General features: G+C 36.7%; 1 protein-coding gene across 12 annotated transcripts in view; it reads right to left on the bottom strand.

Annotated features, from left to right (window-relative positions):
• Positions 1–86: 86 nt before the first annotated feature.
• cacna1da (calcium channel, voltage-dependent, L type, alpha 1D subunit, a) overlaps positions 87–21,792 on the bottom strand; it is an 86,570-nt gene continuing 64,864 nt past the window's right edge. For 5 of the 12 annotated variants that reach the window (XM_043251881.1, XM_043251884.1, XM_043251885.1 and 2 more), the window contains 18 exons: positions 19,929–19,961; positions 18,936–19,064; positions 18,402–18,467; positions 17,831–17,922; positions 17,530–17,689; positions 16,912–17,039; positions 16,411–16,507; positions 16,205–16,307; positions 15,542–15,643; positions 13,261–13,394; positions 11,964–12,080; positions 10,636–11,030; positions 8,505–8,531; positions 6,892–7,020; positions 6,661–6,800; positions 6,477–6,583; positions 5,176–5,490; positions 87–4,304 (listed from right to left, as the gene is read on the bottom strand). In XM_043251881.1, the coding sequence (XP_043107816.1) occupies positions 3,999–4,304; positions 5,176–5,490; positions 6,477–6,583; positions 6,661–6,800; positions 6,892–7,020; positions 8,505–8,531; positions 10,636–11,030; positions 11,964–12,080; positions 13,261–13,394; positions 15,542–15,643; positions 16,205–16,307; positions 16,411–16,507; positions 16,912–17,039; positions 17,530–17,689; positions 17,831–17,922; positions 18,402–18,467; positions 18,936–19,064; positions 19,929–19,961 (2,580 nt within the window). In that variant the 3' untranslated portion in view covers positions 87–3,998. The remainder of the gene's footprint in view (positions 4,305–5,175; positions 5,491–6,476; positions 6,584–6,660; positions 6,801–6,891; positions 7,021–8,504; positions 8,532–10,635; positions 11,031–11,963; positions 12,081–13,260; positions 13,395–15,541; positions 15,644–16,204; positions 16,308–16,410; positions 16,508–16,911; positions 17,040–17,529; positions 17,690–17,830; positions 17,923–18,401; positions 18,468–18,935; positions 19,065–19,928; positions 19,962–21,792) is intronic. The other 7 variants (XM_043251883.1, XM_043251887.1, XM_043251888.1 and 4 more) reach the window with 3 other exon arrangements.

Here is a 21,792-nt window from a genome sequence, read left to right as displayed (position 1 = left end):
TTTTTCCTTCTAAAGCTCTACTAAAGTGTTATTGCAACAAAATGAATTGCAGGCTCATGTTTTTGTGCAAATAAGTGAGACAGTCATTAGTTTATTCATTAAGTTTATTCTGTATTAATCATTAGAAAATAAAATTTCAATATTGATTAAAATCAAGTCCAGGCCAAAATAAATAGGAAAATTACAAAAAATGTATCAATACAAAACCTAGAGGGATATTATAAGTCATCTGCTACGAAGAGAAAACCTTTTTTTTCCTTTTTCCTCATGGAATAAAAACCATAACAGATCAAAGATAAAGACTTTCAAATGGAGAACATCACCACGCATCTTCCCGTTACTTCTGTACATATGTTACACTATAATCTTATGTTTCCTTACAGCATTAATAAGAAAAAGTATATAATAGTAGTAGCAACAACTCTAGATGAAAATGTGATAATCAACAGATGCGGCTCTGAAAATCGTATAATACTTTTTTCCTTTTTTTTTTTTTTTTTTTTTTGGTTAACATGTCAATGTTAACAGTACAGAGGAGTGCACCTTTTCCCGCTCCTTCTGTCTGACCCACTCCAGCACTGAAAAGTGAAATGTAAAATGACAAATATAGATTTCACTAAACCGTACGCACAGTCACAGAAAATAGTACAAAATTCGCCCACCTTGATACACAAAATATGGATAGAAAACAGAAAAAACAAATTGCACGTTACAGTAATTTGTGCAAAGACGAACAGCAATGTGCTAATATTAAAATCCCATTGGTATATTAAGAAACCAAATTTTTTTTCTTTCTTTTCAGGAGTCCCTGACACGAGGTAAAAGATAAATCTTTAGTTTAAGTTTTTTTTTTTTTTCTTTTTTGAAAAGATTTTTTTTGTTTATTAAAAATAATGCATATTTTATTGTCCTTACCAGTAATTGCTACGAATAGTACAATGTGCCAAGAATGTGCATTGGTCCGTTTACAAGATACAGTATAATTGACATGAAGACCAGAACACAACGTCATGTTTTTTTCTTTTTTTGTTTCTTTTTTTTTTCCGCACGGATCATTTCAGAGAGCCCTTTCAGATGTGCACACGCAGTGTTTCATGACAGTATTCGGTTGACTGAAAAGCACAGTACTCTTCCAAAACACAAGAGATCAATAACACTCAAGAACAACAATTTCAACAAACCCCACATTTCCCTTTATTTAAGCTGTACTGAAGCTTTACACTTCAAGGCAGTGGCCTTTGCAGTCAAACTTTTTTTTTTTTTGTTTTTGCCCTTTTTTTGCCCATAATGCATTAAGTCAGCATTGATCAGCATTCATTTGCCTGTTAGAAATGACAAAAGGTCAACTGAATTGATGTATCCCAAGTTGAGGCCTAAGGACAGATTTACAACACCTTAAAGGCATAAACGCTCACAAAGAAGATTCAAATGCTGATATGTTTCCCCTGCATCAAAAGAGGTATTTCCAGAAGCCGGAGCTTAAGTGAAAGGTGGAAAAAAAAGAAAATAGTATAACAAAACAAATAAGGGGAAAAGTATTGCTTAACCGGTTTCTTGTCCTGCTTAAAGGAACAGTACACCCAAAAAAGGAAATTCTGTCATTGACACGCCCCCATTCCCCGAGTTTGTATCTGTGTAAATGCATTTACTCCACCTCTAAGCTGAATGAAACATCTAAATGCCACTTCAGAAGTGCTTCTGTGCCACTTTTGCAGCGTAAGTCATTTGATTACATTTCCATTACAATAATGCAACTGGCAGATGGTTTTATCCATTGCATTTTTAAGGTGTGCATTTTATATTTTATTTCTTTTACCATTTTAAATAGAAGAATGCTATATAATAACTTCTGAGCAGGAAAGTACTGTGTATTAGCAGCTGCCGACTTTTTCAGTCGCATTGGTTCTGGAAGTATTTTTTCCATAATTCTAAAAAAAAAAAAAAAAAAAAAAAAAAAAAAGAATTACAAGTCACGAATCAAACCAACCAGCTACAAGGTGAATCACGTTACAACCTTTTATTTAAAGAATAAGTATACGGAAAATCAGACAAAAAGATCTGAAGACTTAAATGAGGGGAAACAACTACAATCCCATGAAGCACAGCAAATGTCAGTCAAATACGAAAAAAAAAAAAAAAAGACGACAAACTATTAAGCTGTGGATTATGTGTGTAGAAAGTTTCAGTTTATTGCAAAATAATGCATATATATGAATATCTCATGAGTGATGTGACTGTAATTAATTAAATTTTCTGTATGGAATCATGGGTAATGTAGTTTTTCAGCTGTTAGACGCAAAAGTTAAAGTGAAAAAATGGCTTCAAGAAAACTTTAACAACCTTGTAGCTAGCAGTTATAAACAAAAATAATTTTGTCAAGGATTGTTTACTTCCAAAACCCAATTTTTTCCACCGGGTAAGAAACAATTTGACAGTCGGCGAATAAAGACAGAATCTTCGTTTTTGCCTGAACTGTTCCGTTAAGGATTCACAACGCGAGCATGCACTCAAAGCAACCTATAACTCCCCCGTCGTCACATTTTGTCATCGTAATCAACATCATTACAAAACTAAAGGAAGATTTCAGTATCCAAAGCACACCTAAATACGTTAGTGGTAGAAACGATTCGCTAATCCAGAACCCTTGCCGTAGTGCGCTATTCCTAGATCGGCTATTCATAGATCAGCCAGTGGCAGCAGGCTTTTCCGAGTGGCAGCATGTTCCTGGTGAGGGTCGTACAGTTTAATTGCAGACTAATTAAGCAGCATTGTTAATGCACAAAGCATTTACCATTGCACCTTCCTGTGCACCTCCCCGGCACAAAATATGCAACGAAACGCGAACCCTTGAAGCGGGAAGTCCTATTCGACAGACTCGTTCAATCTACACAAACAAGAGCACGATTAAGACACGATTCTGTAAGCCCTACTATAGTCCTCATAAAGGGGGAGAAAGGGAGGGGGGGTCGACTCTCGTGCCCCATACTGCATGCCGTAGACTTTAAAAGGAACACTACGTTGGTTACGCTTAAGAAACGGACACCGAGAAAACAACTTGCATATCTTGTGCGGGTGTGTCACAGACGTAACCTCATAGAAAATTGGCTTTTTTGTTCTATACTTTTCACAAACGAGTAAGAATGCATATGAGCAAAGAATAAAGGCAAAGAATTTAATAATAAATTACAGTACCTATTAAAATAACACCAAATTTCGTCTTTTTTGTAATGCAGTAACATCAATTAGGATTAATATTGCTGATTTCCTTTTTTTGTACAGTACATAATTACAAAATATATAATGTCTCTTTACAAAGTTCTCTTTTGCTTTATATATTACAAGTCATTTACAGCATTTTATGAAATATCAAACAGGCTATCCTAAATTAAAAAAATAACCTGTCTGCTAGTGCATTCAACACAAATGCTGAAATCCTCTCTAAATCCACAAACCTGCATGATATCCTTATTGTAAACCAGTGCTGTAGAATTAGCGTTTGTTCTCTAAAATATGCACTTGACCTTAAACGGTACTAAAATAGTCGTACGGGGCGAGTCGAAACTAAAGCCTTTGTTTGAGGGATATGCCGTACTTAGCTTGCATTGAGCTTGCAACGTGCTTGATATGCAAAACCCTTAATAAAGTGACTGAGGTAATGACATTCGTTTTGATTGTCATCACCGTGGAAACAGCCTGACCCCCCCCTCCCACCCCGCCCCCACGCTGCTCATTGGTCCATTTCCTGCAGTGACAGTACAAGCAGCCAATTAAAGTTCACCTCCAGAGTTCGAATTAGCTCCTCCCCGGCGCCGGGACCTGCCAAGTTCCTGCGCGAACAGGAAGTGAGCGAGCGAGCGGCACCGACGCGTCCGTTCTTGTGGTGCCTTTCTGCTCTGCTGTGAAGGCACTTCTTTAGGTAGTAAGCCGGTAAATCTACTTTAGATTGGTTTGTTTCACTGATCAGTTTCTGAGGAACAGCAGCAGCCGCTAACCAGGTGCTATAAAGTGGTAATGCATATCATTTCGTCCGCCAGGTCCTCCTCGTACTGCGGTCTGGGTTCGGATTCTGGTTCCTCATCGCTGTAGCTAGCCGAGACATCCTGCATCTCGTAGTCTCTGGGGCCCATTATGGGAAAGACGTTGACGCCGTTGACTCCCGGCGTAATTCCGCCGTTCAGAAGATGGCTGGCGGCGCTCTCCATTTCATCAATAGTCATCTCGCACGCGTCTGCAATCTCGTGCTTCGTGGCGGCCACGAACTTCGGATCCTTGGCGTAGCGACCCAGTCCTTCTGATATCAAGACCTGCTCAAAGAGGTGGAGGAGAAAATGATGCTTTGCTCTGTGAGCATAGATTCTGTCTTATGACTCGGGCTAGAAACTAGAAACTATTGAAAAGAGAGAACGGAAACAATGTCTTACAGACGTCTACCTTGGTTAGCATGAAACCACAAGGCATTTAAATAGAAATTTGAAGCCCAAATTGATAGGGTACAAAGTTATGCAAAGTTGTGGCTGCTGCATTCGTTTTAATGCACTTTTCATTTGGCCTTTATATAATAGTGTCTCTGACTGAAAAATGCCACAATATTTACAACGCTATAATGCTTTTTGTTTAATAATATATATTTTATGTTGATAAATATACATAAAAAATGCAGAATTATTTGTGTTTATATTCTCATTGCATTTTTTCCATTACATTTTAAATCTACGTGGTCGTTTAGGTTAAAATAGTGGTTTAATTTAATTTGATTTAATATTTTTATATTTTTATAATTTAATATTTTTATTATTATATATTTTAACGTAGGTAAATATACATCAAAATATGCAACTTTGTATTTATTTTATCATTTGAATCTACTTGGATAAAATGGCTATAAAAGTAAATATACATATGAATACACGTTTTTTCTTTTTGTTTGTTGTGTTTATTATTTAAATTTAATTGGCTAAAATGACTGAATGAAATTCTCTGAATTAAATTAAACAAGTAAATAAATAGCACTTATTACTATATTTTCATTGGTTGATATAAAAATAATACGCTTGAAAAATCAAGCACACACTCAAAAATCAATTTTGATTGCAGGCATCTCCTGAAAGTTGACTAAAGAGACTCCGGTTTTCATAATGCTTAGCCTACATGTGACAGCAGAGGTCTGAGACTCACCGCCTCGACCAGGCTGGTAGCGCTGCCTCTCTTCTGGTGGTACTGGTTTCTGTACTCGGGTGGGACCTGCAGGTGAACGGGCGAGAAATTCCTCTGGTACTCGGGGTCGTCTGTATACCACGAGCTCTTCCTGATGGATGAGTGGCTGCTGTGGGCGCTGTCTCTCAGAGGACGGTCCACGCGGATAAGCGGCGTGTAGTACGGGGTATGGTCTTTACTTGCAGGAGTGGGAGGAGGTGACGCCCATGATCTGGTAGATCGAGTAGGTGAAAGCCTGTGAGCCCTGCTCGAGTCTAGACCCGCTACCGCCATCACCTGGACCAACAAGTACAGTGGCCAAAAGAAATGTATTGTTTTAATATACAGTGTGACATAAATACACCGGGTGTACTATACACGTAATACTTTGATGGAATAGAAGGAAGTAAAGAAGCTGAATATTTCATCCGCTGAGGCCAAAGTAAATTTCTTGCAAGCTAATTTATACACTTTATCAGAATCAGAATGAGCTTTAATGCCAGGTATGTTTGCAATGCTTTTTATTTATAAGTGTTATCTGTAAATAAAAGTAAAAATCATAAGTCATAAAAAGTTTGCTAAATTAAATAAACATGAATTAAATTCTTCAAGACAAACAGTCAGACAAAAGTATTGAACCTACTTTAAATATAAAACAAATATGTCAATATTTTATACATTACGTATATATACTGTGTATATTTATTATGTATATATGAAGACAGTATATATTTTGAGAATATTTACATTTATAGATTCATATTCTTTTATATATAAATATTTAGCAAACTTTTTTAATATTATATATATATATATATATATATATATATATATATATAAAATAAATATGCACAGTATACGCACATATGCAAACAAATGTTTTTATGTATGCCATTATGATTAATAATTTGACAACAATATGTATATATATATACACACACGCATACACACACATTTTAATACTATTTTAATAAATAAGGTATTCTCTTATATATAAATATTTAGCAAACTTTTTTAATATTATATATATATATATATATATATATATATATATATATATATATATATATATATATATATATAATAAATATGCACAGTATATGCACATATGCAAACAAATGTTTTTATGTATGCCATTATGATTAATAATTTGACAATAATATATATATATATATATATATATATATATATATATATATATACACACACACACACATTTTAATACTATTTTAATAAATAAGGTTTATTATTATTTAGAATATCATCATAATAACGTCATATACCTGGTGCTGCATGAGATGTAATGGAAGAGCGGTGCGCTGGTGAGGAAGATCGTCTTGACTGCTCTGTCTGCGTAGACACTCAAAATTAAACGACGGCCTCCGATTACCTATAAATGAGAGTGATTAATATTTTCTTGCACTGATGCAGAACAATGCTGAACCATGAAGCAGAGGGAAGACTTGCCTTGCGGTGTCGGAGGAAGCAGTCTTCTCTTTGGTGACCTACGTGAATCATGATAAAGGGGCTGCTCGTCATCCTCATAATAACTGTCAGGATGATGGTAACCCCGTGGCGTCTCATATTCCTGGTCGCTGTTGGGGTACCTGCAAAAGGACGTGTAAACACCCTCGGATGAATTTCTGTAAATGCGATATACATATGAAACGGGCCGTGCAGCAGGTGCAGCAGCTTTACCTTTCACCCGACAGCATGCTGTCATCTTCATAAAACTCCTCTCCGCTGTAGTACTCTCCAGAGTAACGATCTTCTTCATACTCCTCTTCACGGCGTATAGTGGGTCTTCTCCTGTCGCTGCCTTGCGACCTGCGTGAAGGTCAAGAGGTCAGCGAGAGACCGGTTAGATTCGGTCAACGAGTCAGCGAGTAACCATGCACTACCATGCAGACGTACGGCTCCAGAGTGCAGTGACGGGGTTAGACCTCATTAGAAAACAAACGAAAACTTATCAAGAAAACTTGTCAAAGCCCTTCTAGCTTCAGCGTGTAGTCTTTAGTAAATAGCTGTGGTCAGAGATATTCTACCTGAAGTTTTCATTGCACCAAGTATAGATCTCTTCAGTGACAGTGAAGCATAGATCTTAGGCCGAATACATTTTACTCACATAAAAATATAGATGAGAAAGAAGTGCGTTCTGGCCAATATGTTATAGTATGTTAAAGATTACTAACTAAAAGTGCTACTAACTTCACTTTATTTTGAGATATGTATCACAGTATGCATCAGTGTTGCTGATTATTGGTGTTTTTTTTACTTTTGTGCAATATTTTTTTCCCGGCATTAAAAACTTTTGAGCAGTAAGAAAATTAAACATGTAACTGAAATAAGTTTGAGAGGAACAAAAAAACTGAAGTAAAACTAAAATAAATAAAAATTAAACCTAAATATTAATATTATTATAGTCAAAAAAGGCAAAAGCACTTCAAAATGACTAAAAGCTAAAATAAAATGAAAACTGAAAATGTAAAATAAACTATTTATATTATTTATAAAACTATATTTGTATATAAATATTAATAAAAATACATTTAATAAATGTGTAGTGTATATATTAAAATACACAATGTAAAAATAATTATTTTAGATATTAAAGGTTTTAAAAAAAGGGGAAAAGAGGATTTTCTTTCATTCATTTTAAAGAAATAAATAAGATACTGAGCAAACGTTACTTCTATGACTCACAGCCATGCTTTTGTCCAAGAAAGATACGGCGTCGACTCTAAGGTCTAGACAGACTTGCCCACTAAAAAAAGACATCTCAACATCCTTGCAGAGGTGAACTTAAAGGACAACTCTTGTTTCAGAAAAAAAAACATAATAATTTACACATAAATAAAAATTGTGTTTAAGTGTTATTTGAATTTCTATGAAGTATTAATCTGATGAGTCATCCTTTAAGGAAAGCATTTCATTTTGTTAGCACCGGTTATGCAGCAGACGCATGCAACAAGCCCCTCCTCTTTCCCTTTTTCACCCAATCACAACACACAGAGACTCAGAAAGACGCATCCTGATTGGTTAATGCTTTACTAGACGTTCCTTTCAACTTGTTCTAGTTTTGTAGAAAGTCTGTGTGTGTTTATATATAAGGCCCTGTCCCAAATAGCACTCTCAGTCCTTCAAGAGCACTGGTCTCGCTGACTTGTAAAGTTAACTTAAAGCACCATACGGGAGAGGGCCGAGGTGAAAATCCCATCACCACTAACCACATATTTCCGCTTATTCACTGTCTGTTTCTCTACAAGCATTAGCACCTGCAATGTGAACATGTAATACCTAATGTAACATACCTAATATACGTCTCATAGTAGCGCCTTCTGTTCCAGAAAGCAGAGAGATGGTTAAGAGAAAGCATTTCGGTTAGGAAGGAAAGAGAGAAAAGTGGAGAAAAGCAGAGGAACTGGATAAAAGGAATGGATGGACACATATATCATACAGTATATACATGATATATACAGCATTTTCATATATGTGAGGCTGTTTTCACACGTAGTTTTGTTTTGTCCAAACCCGAATTGAAAAACATGACCTACATCCCTCACTTAAGATATTACATTGCATTATGTGGTTTGACTAGCTAATTAAGCACTAAGAAGAAGTAATTAAAAATAAAAGTGCTTAAAAGGTTCTTGACAGTTGTGCCATAGAAAAGCATTTTTGGTTCCACATTCAGGCAAAGGTTCAATACAGAACCATTTATTTCTTACCTTTTTAGAATCTGAAGAACCTTTTGTGAAACAGAAATGCTCAAGATGCTAAAGGTTCTTTATGGAACCATCTAGACAAAAGGTTCTTATATGGCATTGCGAAGCACTGATTATGAAGAGTCTGAACATTTGATTTATTTTGGTGTTAGTCGCCCAAACCCCGTAGCACAGAAAGTCCAAAGTTTGGACACTCTTTTGCTTGTAAAATGCACCAATTGGTTTTCAAAAAAATTCTGTTTTCTCTCCGATTCCTTGGGTCAATCTAATAAGCATTTTTAAACAAAAAGTGAATTATAGAAATGATGATTTTGATCACATTGATATCAAGCCTCAATTTTGTCAGGTTTCTGAAGCACTTTATCAAGAAATGGCCTCATTACAGTGAGAAGACAATATCTTGGCATCCAGTATCAAAGTTGGCAAACATATCAATTGGACATAGGTTTGCATCAAAAGTGGTAGAGTAAAGCAACACAAATTAAAGGGTTACTCCACCCCAAAATGAAAATGTTTTCATTAAATCACTTACCTCCCTGTTGTTCGAAGCTCTTAAGAGCTAAGTGCGACATTGCAGTTTGCATATGTCAATGTTACATCAATGTTACGGTGCCAAATTGTTGAATAAAGTTGTTTATTTTTACTTTCCATACAAACAGACGTCTTGTGGCTTTATTACGTTATGATTGAACCACTGATAACAGATGGAGCATTCTGATGTCATTTATACTTTTCTGGACCATGACATAGTTATTTACTTGGCAGTCGATGGGCCACAAGCCTCCCGGATTTCATCAAAAATATCTTAAAATGATGTTTCGAAGATAATCAGTGATTAATGAGAAAAGTTTCATTTTGGGGTGGAGTAACCCTCATAACATGGTAAACTTTAGGAGTGATGTTAAGTGTGAACCTTCATATACAATTCTTTTCTAAAAATCATATTTTCATACAAAACACTGTGTATGAACACGAAGTTAGCATCTCGTAAAATAGTTACTTTTACTCATGAGATCAGGTTTGTGAAAACACCTTGAAGAAAACATGGTATCACCATGGTCAGATGAAGGTGAAAAGAGGACAGTGGGTTGGACAAGGGCCAGGTGGTTTGATTCAAAGGTGGATAAATGCTAAAAAAAGAAAATAATTTAAATCTAATGATCTAAAGGTACAGTCACTTTGGGGAAATTTCAGCCAAATTCGGAGGGCAAAAACATCATGTCAATAGTTAGGTAAAATTGTGATGATTGAAGCCCAGCTCACACAGAAGTCACTTTAAAACAAAGCAGATTTCTGTTGCCAATTTGTGGGACCAACTTGAAACTGTTTCAAAAACTGCTTGGGGAAATTTCACTTACACCCATTCCAATTGAAATGACTAGATTTTGCCTGTGAAAACTCGGCAAACAATGGTATCTGACCGGACCTTAAAGTTGAAGATAATGAAGATAAATAATTATCTAAAAACAAAAATGTAAATGAAGAGTTTAAAAAAAAGCCACTTTATTCATCAATGTACTAAACAAGTCAATTACTTAAGAGCTTAGAAAACATCCTTACCAAAGCAATTCCGATCAACCCGAATGAATTGAAGGAATTTAGTCAGTGGCATACGTGAGATTACAATATGATCTGCCAGCTCCAACAAATCATTGAATACATACAAACATATCTTCCAGTAAAATCAAGATGTTGGATGAACAAAACAAGCATTCACCTTTGTCCGTGTGGGGTCCTGGGCTTGTCGTATTCTCCGTAGTACGATCCCGGGTAACCGTTAGCAGGCATGTGCTCATAGTAACGACTGTGTCCTCCGTTTGGTAAGCTAGACACGTTGGCGTTGTTGAGGTTGATGTTGGTAGACTTGGGCGACTTGTTGTAGGAGTTGTGATGATGATGATGGTGATGATGGTGGTGGTGGTGGCGATGGTGGTTTTGCTGCGCCATGGCATTGGCGCGACCTAGACGCCCCACGGGCTGTTCCATGTGGGCGTAATGTGGAGGCGGCTGCACCTGCAGGGGGCGCTGTGTGGCGTTTGTCTGGTGGCCGGAGCTCCTCCGGGGGTCTCCATTTATGTGGTTGATGTGGTTGCCAAAGAGCCCTCCGTTTCGCTGTGAAGATACACTTGTGTTCGTAAGTTTAAATTCGCATTGGACTTCAGTCAGGGTTGACGCCATATTTACATTTTTGCAAGTGAAACAAAACATAAGAAAAGTAACTTATAAGAACTATATCCACACCAAAGGACGATAACGTTCTGTCAGTTTTGTTGACTGCCGCCTGAATGCGAATTCAGAGTGGATTCTGATTGGCTGTCAATGTTTTAGTTGTATATCAGCTGGAAAAAAAATGTTCTAAAAATGATTCCAACAATATCATCCCTCAGTGTCGTTATCATTAAATCCATGATGTAGACTTCACTATTCTAAATTAATTGGGACATTTATTATTGTTAAAAATATCGTCCTCGGTGTGAACAGCTCTTAACAAATAGATCCACAGGCTACAGTTCCGCTGTGCGATAAACAAACCAACAAAAAAAATCCCTTTTGCTGTCAAAAAATGTATCCTACACAACCTTTGCAAAAAATTAAATATGGCGTCACTGAAAGTTTATCCAATGCCAAGTCATTTGATTGCCATTTTTAATGATCTCATGGGAAAAAGAAGTTGGAAAGGAGGTAAAATGGCGTATGGTGTGAGTGAATTTCATGAACTGATTAAATCTGAACTGAATTTGAAATAAAGAGAAATGCAAATACACTGAATTAGATATGCTACGCTAATGCTAACGTTATTACTGCAAACCTTCGATGCAAATGCACCTACTATATCATCTTTAATAAGGTCAGCCTATTAAGGTCAACTTAATCTAAGTGTGTATGACTTCCAGGGATGGCGAACGATTCTTCGCAAATTCCCTTAAGGAATCGGTACTATTCAAAACAACTGTTTTAATTTGTACCAGGCAGTTAAAGTGAGACAATAAGGTAAAGATAGAGTTTATAAGGAGATAAAGTGGTCATAAAAGGTGAGTAATTTACCCTATAAATTTCTTCGTCCTCCTCTGGTATAAAGTCTACTAGCTCATCATCCTGCAGGTCACATGATATTGCACGGCGGATTTCTGGCCCAATGTCATGCAGCGTACGAAGGCCAGCCTGAAACCGTGACGACAAGATAGCTAAGGACCCGCTCTTGAATGGAAAGCCCTTGAACAGCAGCGACATGTTGAAAACGGAGACCCTCACACACACATGCCACCAGGGGGCAGTTTACCAGACACGCTGACACACAAGCTTGACGAAGACAGTTCCAGACAGGACAAATTCATGAGAGATGACAACAAATCACAGCAGACAGAGGAAAAACACACTAATATGCCTCCGTAATTGTACACTACAACAAATACACTTTAGACGCTAGCCTTTACTGTGACTTTCTAGAAAAAAACACTGTGTTAGCCACATGTGCTATTCAGAAACTTTATTTCTAACATTTCAAAAGTGTAAAACATTTCTATGATAAACTAAATCACGCTAAAAAACCTCTAAACAAAGATTATGTTAGCAGAGAAATCAAACACATAGGGGTGTTTGATTTATGAGGATGGAGACCAACGAAACGTCTTAAAACAACGATACATGAATTGTAACTCTGAAGTGATGGTAAACGAATACAAACACTTCAAACTACATGTATAACAGACAAAAATACATTTACAGGTCACCATTATCACATTGAGGGATCCATATTCAAGCTAAAACAGCATTAGCGCATCCAGAAACAGAGAGATACAGTTGAGGTGAAGAAGGTTTCATGCAAAGGAAATACAGTTTGTCATTTGATTATTCAGTTTGTTTACACTGACAGTGATTTGCTTTTGACTAACACAACACTGGAGTGTATTCTGGCAAAAAAAACAAAACAAAAAAAAACACCACACACTTTTTTGATCAAAATGTAAAGTGAACAATTTTAGCTATTTGGATATAGGTATCGTATAATAATGTAAAATCAAATAATAAAACTAAATAAAAAGGACAAAATATTTTATTTACATAAACATTGCGACTGAAGAGTGAAGAGTGCTGCAAACATTTCAAATTCATTTAAGGGTGTTCTTTAAATGTAAAAGATTTCTTGTCAGATGAAATAAAAAATCATAAATATTTAATGTTATTCAATTCCAAGAACAAAAGTTCGTGCCAACAATACAATAATTCAATTTCTGTCAGTGTTAACGCACCAAGTACAAAACCAACAGCATTATGACGATAAAAAGAACTTGTTCATTTTAAAGAATCGACAAATTTCTATGTGCAAGTACGTTCTGCTTACCTGCAGGGCGATGGCGGTGTTGTTCTGTGCTGGGTGAACGCCCACCAGGCCTTCCTCTTTGCGTTTCTTGAATTTCCTAAAGTAGTCCTGTATCAGGAAAGTGGCATAGAACTTCCCCACCGTTACCTCATCATCTGAGTGAACAGACCACACACACGGCTTCGCTGTCAGCAAGTAGTTTCAACGCACGCATACACACCTCTGCGGTGACGCACGTGAGAGACAGAAACTGACGCAATGAGATGCTTTATGTTATTTATATAACTATGTACTAATTAAACAGCTTGTGAATCAAACGTTAATAACCCATTTCGAATTATCTGGATTTCTACACAAATGGCTCATAAAATAGGAGCTATCTAAATAATAAACACAGATGGTTTTAATTAGCAAACACCACATACATGAGCGAAATATGCTGTACATCACAAGACACTGATACATTTTGCTGCTTTAGTCACCTTGAACGTATATACAGGACTCTACTCTAGGCTGTATTTATTTAAACAAATGTAGTAAAAACGGTAATATTGTGAAATATTATTACAGATTAAAATAACTGATTTCTATCTGCATATGTTTCAAAATGTAATTAATTCGCATGACGCCAAGCTGAATTTTCAGGATCTTCTGTGTCACATGATCCTTCAGAAATCAGTCTTATATCCTGATATTATGAACAAAAAAAACATTATCTATGCTGAATTATTTGAACACATCTATAATAGTAAAATCATTTGAATGCATTTAGTATTTGAAAGATTATATATAATAATTCTAAATTAAATACATATATAATACGCAAAATGTGTGCCGTTTGTCTTTGTCTACCTCGCCATTCGTGCTAGAAATATAGATAATTACAAATAATAGCTGTTAGGCTATTAAATTCAATATTTTATTTAAATCTAAGACAATAATATGAGGTAAGTCCAACTTAAACTGCTAGCTGTGTTTGGGAACACAGTAGCTGGATTCTAGCTGGTTTAAATTAGTAATTTTCTGGTTATTAGCTGGTAGAACACCTTAGACCAGCAACAAACCAGCTACTAGCTAGTCAAATAGCTAATGACCAGCTAGAAACCTGCTATCTTATTCCAAAATATAGCTACCAGCTTAATGCAAATGTTAGTTGTAGAATATTTCATATTCACGGTTTGGCATCCATCTAATTTGAGTTACACCAGACACGTGTAAACATATTATTACTTGCATATTAGCATTAGCATAGCAACTGTGAGAGAGGTAGCTGAAAGTTTGAGGGTATGGCGGGGGTTTGAAAAAGAAAAACTGCATCAGCTAAGCCATCTAACTTAACTACAGTCTAGTCCTAAATGTGTTTAAGTTCTAACGGGAACATGCAAGCAAGCAGCACTGAGCAATATGTATTAGCACATTAGCATTGCATTTCTGTGGCTGTATTTGCGCATGTCTAATATCCTGATTTCGCATATGCATTTCAGTCATCTATGTGTATACAGTATAAAGTGTTCATCTGCATGTTGTGTTCATGTATTGCATGTGTAAGTGTGTGCGTGAGAATCATTCTGAAGCAGGGGTCTGTGTCACTTTTTTTAAACAAGCACGTTGGGGACAGATCAGGAAAGAAGAGGCAACATTAGTTCCATGCCACCACCCTAAAACAGAATTGCTTCAGAATATTCTGAAGATTTGAACTTTTACATGAACAGAAAGACAGTTAATGAGGAACGGAAGCTGCGGAAAAGCTCAAGCAGATAAAGGAGAGAGCGACAGCGTAGAAAAGAGAGAGAAACAGAGAGAAAGAGACACATTTTTAGAAGGACACAGCATGCCTGAGTTGCCATGCAAGCCCAAAGCTCAACACACACACACACACACACACACACACACACATACACACCTTCTCCAGTTCCTCCAACCATATACTCACACACACACACACACACCATCGAGGTTCCAGTGTGGACGCAGTGTGGTACCGAGCAGGAGAGGACAGCATTCGCGACACATACGGAACAGAACAAACATCGCAGAGACCCGACCAGGAGAAACTAAGAGTAGAACAGCAGGAAAAAGCTTGTGCAACAGCTGCTGTGTGCGAGTGTGTGCATGACACAAATGTACAGTATGCGTGTTTATATGCTACATGTGGGACTCTGAAGTGCGTTCAAGAATGACGTTTTTTGTTCTTCATCTAAATGCATGATTTAGGCGAGAGTTGACCCAGAAGAAGAATTATGTCTATGTTGTGAATGTGTACTGTCATTAGCGGCGACAATCTCTGAGCTTTATAACTGACCACCAGCGGGGGGCACCACTTGATCCAGAAGTTTCATGCTTGTTCTCTTCCAGATCTTCTTGATCACAGCTCGGAGCTCTTCATTCGCCTGCTCTAGGTTGCCTGGGTCAAAACACACAAAAAAGACACACTCTTTTGATGCTATAGTTATGCATTCATTTCGAAAAGCCTAAAAAATATTTATGGGTGATTGCAGAGGAACGACAATTTTAATATAATGCTCAATTATAGTACAGTAAAATATTTGGTTTTTCACTAAAATGAATGCAGAAAGCAATAACATTTTATGATGTCATACATAAATATACTCATATACACTATTTGGAACAATAAACACTTGGGATGCATTTAATTGATCAAAAGTGATAATGAATAAATTTATACTTTTTACCAAATATTTAGTTATTAATAGAACTCCATGGTTGCCACAAATATATACAAAACAGTTATCTGATATTGTAATAATATTTAAATATTTTAATATATTCTAGATCAAATAAATGCAGCCTTGGTGAACAGAAGAGTTTTTTTAAACAATTAAAAAAAAAAAAATTATTTAATCAAAACTCAGAATTAATTGTTTATCTACATTAATATTTCATTAAAACATTTTAAAACATATTTTGTAACTAACGCAAACTGTTTTAAAAAGAATGCACGCACCTTCCGTTTTGATCTTCAGTGCAGTTCTCACAAGAGCAAAAAGTGTAGCATTAAACATAACAGTGCCGTCACTGTTCAGAGGCATGTTCATAGCCACCAGCCTCTGGAATGAAGACGCAACAACAACAGATAGAAAGAAAGAGAGTGAGAAGGTGGGTTGAGTGTGTTTGTGAGTGTGTAACACATTATTTATAACGTGTGCTTACCTTGCAGGCGACTCTATGAGGACAGAGTTTCCCGAAGCCGAGAGGAGGCTGAATACGGCGCAACAACGTCACTACATCAAGATGTTTTATTCTGCCTCTGCGATAAAAAAAAAGAGATACTCTAACTGAAAAATTCTGTTTTTACTCATCTCTTTGCTATCCCGGTCAAGCAGCTGCCATATTGAGAATTGTATCTAATTAAATTGTCAATATTGCAAAATTGGTCAAGTGACCCGTTATTGATCTGAAGTGAATCAACATATTACTGCTTCAAACTGAACAAAGATGATTATTTTATTGCTTATAGCTTATATGAGCTTTACGGTTTTTGAAGTGTTGTTTTTTTAGAGCTAATTTACAACAGAATTTGAATTAATCTTTTATTTGCATCACCGTTTCTGTTGTTTTCCTGTTTATTACTGCTTCTTCGCAAAACAATCTGTATTGCATAAAGAGCAATAGAAAATAGGTTATTTAAGAAACACATTTTCACATCCTTACTTGGCCTCTGGGTCATACTCTGACCAAATCCTCTTAAATTCATCAAGATGATGCGGCCCCAGAATCGACCAGTCCCGGGTCAAATAGTCAAAGTTGTCCATGATGACAGCCACAAACAGGTTAATGATCTAAAACGAGACATTATTTCATTTAATTCAATAAGAGCCACCTGAAATCTCCTAAAATGAGCCTTTTTATCAGGCTTCTATGTTTAGGTTCAGTCATTTTACTCTAATGGCAATGTATAGGTTATTTTCCATGCAATTAAAGTGAAATAACCTAAACATAGGAGCCTGAGAAAACAATAATGCTCATTTTAGAAGAATATTTCAGACTGCGTTTAGAGGCTTTTGCATCTGAACTCTCTCAGTTTTGATCATTTAAAAAAATTACCCTAAAAAAACAAACAAAATAAATGCAAAAACAAGCAAAAAGACAAAACAGTATGAATATATAGATACTATAAATACAGTACAATGAATAACGTTCTTAATAAATTCTTAAAACCTAAACTTTTGAAGGTTTGAAGTAGTATTGTAAATAATAATATTACAATAGGTAATTATAAAAATGGGAAAAACTCTAAAGGAAGTCTCTATGTAGTTAGCATGTCTGTACCAGGAAGGCGCAGAGCATGTAGAAGGTGATGAAGTAGATGATGGCGAAGTTGCTCCCGCAGGTCATTTCTTCTCCAGGATTATAGTCTGACTCCGGGTCACACAGCTTTCCGGGCATGCATGCCAACATGATCTCCTGCCAGGCTTCACCTGTTGCACATCTACACCCAAACAATAATGCGATCCCATAAAAGCACACCGTAGCTTACATTAAACCGATAAAGTGGTGGCATATAATAGGGAAAAACCTTGTAAAGGTTTAAACATCAGGGTTTAACATCCTGACTGTGCCACTCACTGACCTGAAGAGCAGAAGCACTGCCTGAGGGAACGTCTGAAAGTTGTTGTTCCTGTTGATTTGTGTATGGTCCACCATGGCAATTTTTCCGAACACCTGAAAGATGGTAAACAGTTGCACTGTGCTGTATTAAAAGTATGGAATTTTTTGCACTGAATGTGGGAGAGTCAAGATATCAGCTACAATTACAACGCTTAAACACTATTTAGTGAAACTGTCTTTTTCAATTATAGAGAAGACAACCATAAAACATGACAAATTGCAACACAATAGATGTATCATGTATATATGTATCATTTTCGCAGTTTTGGTTGCTGCGGTTGCCCGTGATACTTTAACAAGTAAACAGCGATGTTTTGATTATGTTTCATAACTGCTGTGCGTTCATGAGGAAGACAAAAAAATATTAATATACCTATAAATATACTGTGAATTACATTTTCTGGAATACATCTGTCTTATTAAAGCAAAAAACAAACAAACAAACAAACAAAAAAACTTAAAGATCTGAGTTGCATGATAGAATATACATTTATGTGGTATTCAAAAACTACAACTTTTTTTAAAAAACAAACCTGCATGCCAATGACAGCGTAGATGAAGAACAGCATGGCTATCAGCAAAGCAACATATGGCAGAGCCTGAGAAAAGAGCATCAAATATTTATATTACTAAGATATAATATTTTTATAAATCAGCTTCAGAACACAAATGACAAAAGATGGACTATTTATGGACTATTTTACTGATCTCCTTACCATGTTTCTGAGCTCTCGAAATGCATCAGAAATATCTTAAATTGTGTTTCACAGATGAATAAAAATCTTGTGTTCAAACAGGTATGAGGAGTAATTATTGACAAAATGACGATTTTTGGTTGAACTGTCCCTTTTAAGATTCAAATTCTATTCTGAATCAAATAAAATATAAAATAAAATAAAATAAAATGTGTTATGCTGGGTTCAGTTAACCCCAAAAAGAAACTCTGTAGCTAAATGATAACGGACATCTTTCTGATAAAATGCATATAGGTAACTGCTTCGTGATAAAATAAAAATTAGAAAGTTTAACAATATCCGACATTTCACTAGCTTAAAATAACATCTGACCTGGAAGGACTTGATGAAGGTCCAGAGAAGGGTTCGAATGCCTTCTCCTCTGCTCAGCAGCTTGACCAATCGCATTACTCGAAAAAGACGGAAGAAGGTGATTGAAATGCGAGCGCTGTCCTCAGTGTTCTGTGGGGGCGGAGTCAGCATTAGTGAACCAATCAGGAGAAAGATATAACACAGGGCATCAGGCTGTATTCAGGCAGTCCGACCAGCAATGGAATCCACAATGTAGTTTCAAAGCACATGGTCCGTTGATTCATTTACAGTCAAATTTTGAAAACGCATTAAAATCGAATTTCTATTTTAGAAATTAAGTGCTTTTTTTTTTTTTTATAAAAAGAGTATTTAGACTGGTTTGACTGATCCAGAAACACTACCAGAGACCCTGCGTTTCATGCTTATCCTAGAGAGAAAAGGAAGGGGGCAGAGGGGTGCATGCTGGGTAAAAAAAACTAAGAAACAAACAAAAAACCTTGCCATACTTGACTGCACGCATCAGCACAAGCATGGCATTCTTGACCCAGAGTTACTTCATGCCAACTTACAGTGGGCCCCCAAACCTCAAAGGTTAAAGGTCAGTTTGAGGTCACAACCTTACCTGACCCGATCCGACCTAATCTGACCTGACTTCAGGGGCCACTTAACCATGCAGCAGTGTCAGCGCTTCAAACGTGAGGGGCCGACGACCCCACACACACACACGCGCGCGCACACACACACACACACAGTTTCGTCACGTTTGGGTGACACTCCTCTAATTGACAAAATAGTCAAAGGATGTAAAAACCAAAGCAAAATCTTGACAAACAAAGCAAACGAAGAGAAACCAAACGTAAATATAAAGCCAAAACTCAACAAATTGAAGTCGGGGTGGGTTAAGATGAAAGGTAACGATGTTTAATCAAAGATTTCAGAACTCAAACGGAAACCTGAAAAAGAATGCAGACTGTAAAACTGGGCAAAAAGCCCAAGAGGGGCAGAATTTCTTACCCCCGACTCATCCACCTGAGGTGCCTCTGTGGGCTTTAAAAATCAAAGACCTGAATTAATCACTCACACGTAACGTTTGCATGGCCACTTACGCTTTAAAAACGCATTCACAACATACACAGGCACTCGTGATATCACAAGCTCTAGAATTGCATTTCTAACCGACGGATATCAGGACGGCCGAACTTGCTCAGACAACCTCAAGAAAAGACAATCTGCCGTTCAAAACTGTGTATGAGGGTTGAAAAACGACCAGTGACCAGAGACAGACAGGACTAGACTCACATAAAGGGGCTTATATAACTCGAAGATCCATCATGTGACCTTATTTCTATCTCGTGGATTACATAAGCGGCTGTAGACAGCATACAGTACGGCGCGCGCACACACACATTAACAGGACAGTTTGGGACTAGTGTACACTTATGCAACGATTACAACTTTGTAAACAAGAGCGTATCCACAAAAAAAAACGCTAGGCAACAGCAAAAGACACAAATGTAAGAAAGCCTACAATGCCATATTATGAAATTTACATTCTTCTACATTCATGTGCATTGACGATTGATAATCATACGGCGTTTATATAGTAATTAGTGTGACACTAGCAAGTTAAGTTACCTAGCAACCGATACTACACATTGAAAACATAACTGGTTTTATAATAAATAATATGTGCACAGAACATGCTTATGTTCTGTCGTAATCATTTCACTCGATAAATGTGTCCACCAATGTCCACTACCGATGCAATTTATTGTTTCCTAAGTCAAACAGCTTTAAATTTAGGATTATTATGTTTTCGCATGCAGACAAAATAAATCCTGTCCACATATCTGGTTCGGAGAACAAATCAGTTCTTGACTCTGAAAGAACAAAAAAACTAAAACCACATTCATCAACATTAAAGCGCTCACACAGTGGGAAGAAAAGTCAGCAGGTAAATCAGAAAAAAAAAAAAGATGAATCTTTCATCTGCGCAGAAAGACTCCAGACAGATATGGCTTCAGTCGCGCAGCCTGACATCCCTCGTCTATAGCTATTTACATTTGCATGAGAAGCAGGAAGAAAACAAAAAGATGCAGTTTCTGGCTGTGGCATTTATGGCGCATGCGTTTAAGGCATCAGGCATATCAGGCACACGCTTGCAAACATACAATGATTTTCTCGAACGCGCTCTCGCCATAAAAGCAACGCAAGACTCGAAGGAGCTCATTGTTCCAGAAGCACCGCAGCATCTCCATGCATGTGCCCTGCAAAAGAGACACCACCCGAGGGCGCTCTAACAGTCCAATGCAAGAGAGAGAGAGAGAGAGAGAGAGAGAGAGGGGAAAGCATGATGAGGAAGGAAAGAAAAAAGAAGGCAAAATGAGGGAAAACTAAGAAATGAGAAAGAATGGTTGAAAAACATGGACAGAGAAAAAAGTAATGGCAGAAGAAAAGCAGAAAAAGAAAGCAGGGACAAAGAAAAAGGAAGGTAAACGTTAGGGAACACTGAGAAAAATTAAGGATGAAGGAATGATGGAAGGAAATAGCCTATATTTCCTTCCATCATTCTTTCATCCTTAATTAAAAATGAAAGGAATAGGAAAAATTCAAATGAATAAAGAAAGGAGAGATCTAGAAATTAAGATAAAGAATTCAGAGAAGGATGAAGGTAGAAGGAAAAGTGAGAAAGAAAGTAAGAAGGAAAGAATAAAGGCAGAAATAAAAAAAAGTGATGAAAGAAATAAGGAAGGAATTGAGCAAAGGAAAGAAGGAAGGGAGGAAGTAAAGAAAGTTAAATATAAAGAAGGAAGGGAGGGAGATAAGAAAAAGTAGGAAAGAATGAATGAAGGCAGACATGAAATGAAATAAAATAAAA

Source organism: Puntigrus tetrazona, chromosome 11, assembly GCF_018831695.1.
Source record: "Puntigrus tetrazona isolate hp1 chromosome 11, ASM1883169v1, whole genome shotgun sequence".
NCBI lineage: Eukaryota > Metazoa > Chordata > Actinopteri > Cypriniformes > Cyprinidae > Puntigrus > Puntigrus tetrazona.
The sequence above is the reverse complement of the archived record's forward strand: the minus strand, read 5'-3'. Positions and strand labels throughout refer to the sequence as shown.